Source organism: Cynara cardunculus (assembly GCF_001531365.2).
Source record: "Cynara cardunculus var. scolymus isolate 2C chromosome LG 11, CcrdV1, whole genome shotgun sequence".
Classification (NCBI taxonomy): domain Eukaryota; kingdom Viridiplantae; phylum Streptophyta; class Magnoliopsida; order Asterales; family Asteraceae; genus Cynara; species Cynara cardunculus.
Genome location: NC_037538.1, coordinates 11,166,255 through 11,173,132, shown reverse-complemented (window position 1 = coordinate 11,173,132; position 6,878 = coordinate 11,166,255). Strand labels below are relative to the sequence as shown.

The following is a 6,878-nucleotide window of genomic DNA, read 5'->3' as shown; positions in this document are numbered from 1 at the left end:
ATCCCAAATCAATTAAATACAAAATGTTTCATTTCTCTTTTTTTTTAATGATTTTATTTATTGCAATAAAATCATATTTTTCGAGTATCGACACTTTAATCCCGTATGTCGTTTACTCTTTAAATTTTAACCCTTAACATTTATTTATTTTACGAATCATAAATTTTTAGGGTGTTACACTAATACTAAATTTCAAAATCCTAATTATAAAAACATGTATAATATTTTTGTATAGAAAATATTTAAAATATATTTGAATAACCATATTATAGATTTTTAAGATGTATTTCAATAAGATATTGTCAAAAGAAAATTCAAACAAGATTTTTTATATGTTAAAAATTGATTTTTGAAAAAAAAGAGTTGGAACCTATTTGGTCCCGGACCGGGATTTGTACTTGGAGAACGGGCCGAGTGTTTTTGGTTGGGATCAGGACGGTTACATAGGTACCGGTTACAAAAAAATTCTTGGACCAAGACCTATTTTGATCAGGCTCGGCCCGGGTCCGGTTTTTGGCCATCTCTAATCATAATGAGGGTCAATGACCCAACGGTGTTTGGGTTACCACCGATAGATCCTGACCATCTCAAAGGTTTGGGGTTCAAGTGCTATATATATCAAATAAGAAGATTAAATATTGTAACAAGGTAAAAAGGAAATGTTAATGAAAGATTTATAAGTAAATCTAAAATCCACTTGAAGATGCATATGTTAACTCATACTAATAATATATAACATCAGTTTTATATACATCTTCAAGTAAATTTTTTGATAATTCATATGTGAATTTTCTTTTACTTTCATTTTCCTGAAACCCATCTGGAGAGAGTTCACTGGAATAAGTATGATGCTTGACTTCGCAAATAAATACACCCACGCACATAGGGACCAATCTTCTCCCTCCAAAACATCAACATCGACCACAAGCTCGTCATTGATCTCCACTATCCACAACCATTTCCTCTCACATTTTCAGCACCAAAACCAAAACCTGCAACTCTGATTTGGTTTTGTTTTTTGCTTTTTTGGTGTGTATGTTTTTTGTCCCTAACGTTGAAGATGACATGGTGGTTTGGTGTTGTAACGAGTAAATTTCATTCTTGGTCTCTATGGATTACAACATACAAATTTTTAATAGAAATTTGTAAAATAGGTAAACGGCTAAAATATCGTTCATTTAACTTGAATTAACATAAAAAGTTAACGGTCGTTAAATTAATAGGGACTAGGCCACACATTATGCGGATAACTTTGACCAATACGTACCGCTATCTACTCTACCTATTACAAGTACAAAATGACATCCTTTCTACACGTTCCCGTTAGAGTAGCCAGTGTGGGCAGAGAGCCCCTCTTAACCTGGTCGACCAAAGTCGTCGAACAACCTGTGATTTAGTCATATAAATACTATCATATAAAACTTTTAAGTGGATTAACAAAAGGTCGAGTGATCTCTACGCCTCTAAAAAAAGAATTCAAGGCTTTGATTTCAAAGCGTCCCAATCGAGTGCATTTTAATTTTTATGTATTTGATTATTTTATTTATTGTTCTGTTATTATAAAGTTAGGCACTCAGTTAAATCTCTAGAGTGGATATACTTTGAGATGCTTAAGAGTTTAGTCGATGTATTGTTATAACTTTTTGTAGGATGAATAATTTCTCCGAAAACCCGTGTTTCCAAATAAGTCCTTTTTTTACGATAAATTTTTTCATTTTATGATATGATTAACTTCAAATAGATATCTATGTAAAAAAAAGTATAACTTTATTGCGTTTTGACTCATAGTGTGGTTTATCTTATACTAAAGAATCAACCGTTACTTAATAGTCAAGATTGAATTAAGAATATAATAGTATGAATATACAATTACAAGAAATTATTATATAATTATTCGCTTAAAATAATACTGAGGACGAGCATAACAGATCAATAAACCCTGTCAAACTTGGTCAGCCCAAATCCCTTCCCAGAAGACGGGAGATCCAAACATGGACACATGTTACCGAAATCAATATTTTAATTGTTTGATTATGATATCCTTTTCAAATAACGTTGGTTGACAATAAAGAAAATCCCATTGGCATGCATTAAATTTCCTTAGGATCTAGTGCATGTGATGTGCATATCTTGTGGCATACTTGCAACTCCCACAGCTCTTCGAAATCTTGATCTCAACAATCATGTAAATGAGGATGTGAACCCATTTAAAAAGAGTCAAATCGTTCATGAACATCGACACATGTGCTCTTATGGGTGGATCTTGGGTAAACAATGAGTTTCGGACCCATACACACCTTGTCTTTAAAGTTTTTGACTTGTCATATCAGTCACATCGAACTGCTAGTTTTCACTTGTTATAGAAATTTTACAAAAACGTTCGCTTAAAAAGACAAGAATTTGACATACAATCATACATGTGGAAAGAATGTGTCTCAGCAGCATGGATTCCCTTAAAGAGCTTCCTTTCTCGATCATTTTGCATCCGCTCATTTTTGTTTTTGGTATTGATTAATATTTTACAAACTATGCATTATATAAGTTGTATTTGTTTATATTAAAATTTTAAAATGTTTATTGGGTTAAAGACATATAAGGGTCATATCTGATGTAAAATGAAGTAGGGGTGCAACAAATACTGAATTTGGAAGAATTGAAGATCAATATCTATATTATAGAATGGCAGGTTGATCTGTGTGTGTTAAAACTTGAAAGTTATAGATAGAAATTTTATGGGTTTTGTATTTTTAAAACTATATCTCACCTATCGGTCATTTAAAAATCAATAAAATTTATAATTCAAGAAAATTTAGTATTTGATATTTAATCATTTATATATAAATATGTACTAGAAGGGTGTTCGCATAATCTAGCGAGATATATCTCAATTTTATTGTTTCGTTTTATTATTTATCTATGTCGATATAATACAGGTTTTAATGATTTTGTAAAAGCGATAATGTTTTTATTTTTGAATAAAATATAAATTTAAATATATCATAAAAAATTGAAAAAAAAGTATCTCGATATTAGTATCTAATTTACTATTTAAAGTTCTGGTTTTTTGTGTCATTTCTTTAGTTCAATATTTTATTTATAATTTAATTTAGATTTAATAACGAAGTAATTTATTTATCGTTTAATAATATAATTTTTATAAAGATAATAATTAAATATTTTGTTATAACTAATGATTATCTTAATTATATTTTAGATTTTGTATATTCAGAATAAGATGTTTATCCCATATTTGATTATGTTTATCTATAGTTAGTTAAACAAATTAAAAAAATGAAGCTCTAGTAAATTATACTTACACATAATTTACTTATAATCTTGAATTTTAAGTAATATGCATCAATAAACAGTAATTCATGTATAAAAAATAATTTTTAAGAATTATTGTCAAATATGTTATAATATAGTATAGATAAAGATAATTAGACAACTGTAATTTTGATTATATGTAAATGTAAAATTTGAAATTTTTTATAATAAAAAAATATATTCATAATTCATTCAAAAAATATATATGTTTTAATTGTCAATCAATTATATCACATGAAGTAGGTGTGTGTATATATATGTCTCATATTTCAAGATAAGATCCGATTAAACCGGTTGGATCCGAGCAACACCCAACAATCTCTGCTTTGTCGTAGGACCCTAACATTTTTGTAACTTTCTCCGAATTTTTGAATAAAACCAAAACTTATGCTTTTATAAGAATTTGACAATTTTAGTTATTGTATTTATAGTTTAGTTATTGTTTTTTTTTTATTAACCTGTATATCCAACTCTCTATGTAAGCCGACTAATCCCAAAATAACCACGACCTTCAGGTACTTTTGACATTTGGAACCAAGTTCAAACCAATTAGACACCACCCTTGTGGTTTAGTTATTGTATTTGATATAAAGATCAACACTTGATTTTTAGCAATTTAACAGACTTCATATAAAAATACGTCTTCAAATATATCAATATAAATAAGAATTTTTTGGTTCACTCAACAGTTGATGCTAGCAGAGATACACCGATTGCAATAATACATTTTTGGAATTTTAAGCAAAGTAAATAGCAAAATTCGGGAGATGTATGTAACTTTAATTTCTTTGGTGAATTCTTGGTTTAAATGGAATTTTAATCGAAATGAACGTGTTACTTGTCGCAATAATGGTACTTGATGTTATTTTATTTTATTTTTAATCATAAATTTATCCATTAAAATAAAAGAAAATTCAAAAATTTCATATACCATATATGCTTTTTTTTTCTTTTCTTTTTGCTACTAAAATATACATCGTGTAATTCTCTGAACTACCCACCAAAAATAAAAATAAAAATTCTATCACTAATTATGAACTACTAACCAGCGGTGAATCGCCGTAGTAATCGGCGATCCCTGAAGCCGCCCATAACCGTTCATTAAACGAATCCTGTAAATCATCGGGTATAAATGGGGTCCGACAAAGCGGGCAAGTTTTCTGATCGTGGTCCATCCAACGGTCCAGACAGCACCGGTGGAATATGTGTCGGCAATTGGTCAGTCGCCGGATCTCGTCGCCGGCTTCGAATTCATATAAGCAAACTGCACAACTCTCAGGCGGATCCACTAGCTCCGAGAACTTCACAACCGGCAGGTGCTCACGGATGAGAACCGCGGATACAGAGTGGAAGTGCGTAACCGGTTCGCTCCGGGTCGGGTCTGTTGAGAATTCGGGTTCGAGAAAATCGCCGAGACCGACAAATCGGAAAACAAAGGAGATGAGCTTACGAATGAAACCCAGAAGGGTTAGGATGTGGATGAGGAGTTTGGGGAGGAAAAGCTCGGTGTAACCAACTGGGAAACCCATTATTGCTAGAAATTTGATTGGATTTACAGATTTGTAAAGAGAAAGTGGAAGAATCGTCGTATGAACACAAGTGGGTCGTTAATGGCGTCACGGATGGTTTTGCTGGAAACCAGAAAATGGGGAAGAGAGAGATGGTTGAAGTGGGAGAGATTGGGTTGAGATACATTGTGCCCCATATATATATACACAAGAAGAGGGAGGGGGTGAAATTGGAAAGATAAGAAAGATAAGGGGTGTAATTGCAATTTGATAAGAAAATTATCAAGAGTTTCATGATGATGGACACGACAAGTAACTTTGTATTCAAAAGAATATAGGATGTAGATCACATGTTACTATTATAATCCAGGGTGGGGTAAATCCGTAAATATGTATTGTTAAATGTATTTTTATTTAATAATTTATTTATTTTTATAAATCAAAATGAAAACTAATTTTTATTTTTATTTTTGGTGCATAATATAACTTCATTTTAATATAAACAGGAGTACATATAACATCGTTTTTATAGTTTTTATAAAATAAAAAATATAGATTCAATAGTTCAAATCTCTTTTTACACTTCTAACCTTAATTTCTATTATCACATGATCTTTCGTCTGTAATTAAATCAGAATAATGAATTTAAAAACTCTGATTTTAATTTAGCATTTATAATTAAAAAAAATTGCATCTAGCATAAAAAACAATGTTAGCTAGGAAATGGGACCAAAAATGGTGGTGATGGCATATATGGTGGGAGCCATAAGCATTGGTTCCACCATGAATCATGGTTTGCATGAATGAATAGCCCCAAACAAGCCAAAACAAGTGAAGTATGGCTAGTGGGTTTTCATTTATGGTGCCATGGTTGGTCCATAACCTTTGGATTTCTTCCATCTTTGGTGGGGATGGATGCCTTCTTACCAAATTATTAGGTTCCACCTTTTTTTTTTCTTCATAAATTCAAATTATTATTTTTTATTTTTTAATATCAAATATTACTTACTTTAAAAACCATATTTAGAATTTATTTTCATAATAAAACATTTCTTTTAATAATCTAATAAAAAAAACCATGTATTTTTCTTTAAATTTAAATAATACTTATTGTTATTGAAGTGTGTGTATATGTATGTATGTATGTATGTATGTATATAATATTGATTGTGAGTAAGAACCAACCCACCTCACCCCATGGGGTCCGATCTAAGATATGTCTTATAAAACCAAAACATAACGACCCACCTTACCAAGAAAAGGTTAAATTTTATTATAAAGATTAATTTATAAAGTAAAATAAAATAAAATAGACTACACATTGATACCTAAATCTACATCTAATACCCGACCGCTTGGACCGGAGCTCATCTTATCACTCCACCGGTCCACTTACTATTGCCTCCCCTTTCTTTTTGAGTTTTGTCTCTTCTCTTGTATTTGTATTAGCGGTCATAATGACGTGGATATGGAACGGAATCGTTTTATGATATATGTCTTATATTCTATATTCATTCCCCATGTTTTTTGTTTTTATTTTATATCTTTCATGTTCGTAATTGGTACTTTATTTGATATCTATCTGTCTTGATCTAACTAATTTTAAGTTTAACAGTTTTATGCAGAGTTTAAACTGAAAAAATATATTTATCAGAACACAGAAAAGCATAATCAATAAGAACACATTGCAAAAGTTTATGACCCCTTTCACGTGTATGATTTGCATATGTGACGTAAATTCGAAGTAAGTTTCATAATATTCTTCAAAATCTGTCAACCATTTGTTTTTTTGACACCCTATATTTGTGCCATGTGAAACATAGAAAAAAATGGTCCTATAGACACCTACCATTTGTCATTCTTACTTGATGGTTAGTTGGCTTTAGTTACTTGAAAAGCAATTTAGTGTGTGAGGGTGTTCTGGTCATTTGTGTTTGTTCACGATGAAAAGTTTGTTGAGGCGTCGAATGGAAGATGTTGATATACAGAGAGCAAATATGAGTGATTTAAATAACAAAAAATTGATTCTGTTGTAAGTTTGTC

At 30.6% G+C, this 6,878-nt stretch overlaps 1 protein-coding gene across 1 annotated transcript; it reads right to left on the bottom strand.

Moving 5' to 3' along the window:
* Nucleotides 1-4,238: 4,238 nt before the first annotated feature.
* Nucleotides 4,239-5,003, bottom strand: LOC112521585 (E3 ubiquitin-protein ligase RHA1B-like). The gene has a single exon (XM_025130528.1). The coding sequence runs from the start codon at nucleotides 4,854-4,856 to the stop codon at nucleotides 4,359-4,361; it is 498 nt and encodes a 165-aa protein (XP_024986296.1). The 5' UTR covers nucleotides 4,857-5,003; the 3' UTR covers nucleotides 4,239-4,358.
* Between the last annotated feature and the right edge of the window lie 1,875 nt (nucleotides 5,004-6,878).

What these genes read in the sequence shown, in the direction of transcription:
- LOC112521585 (XM_025130528.1), bottom strand. Translation starts at nt 4,856, where the DNA reads ATGGGTTTCCCAGTTGGTTACACCGAGCTTTTCCTCCCCAAACTCCTC.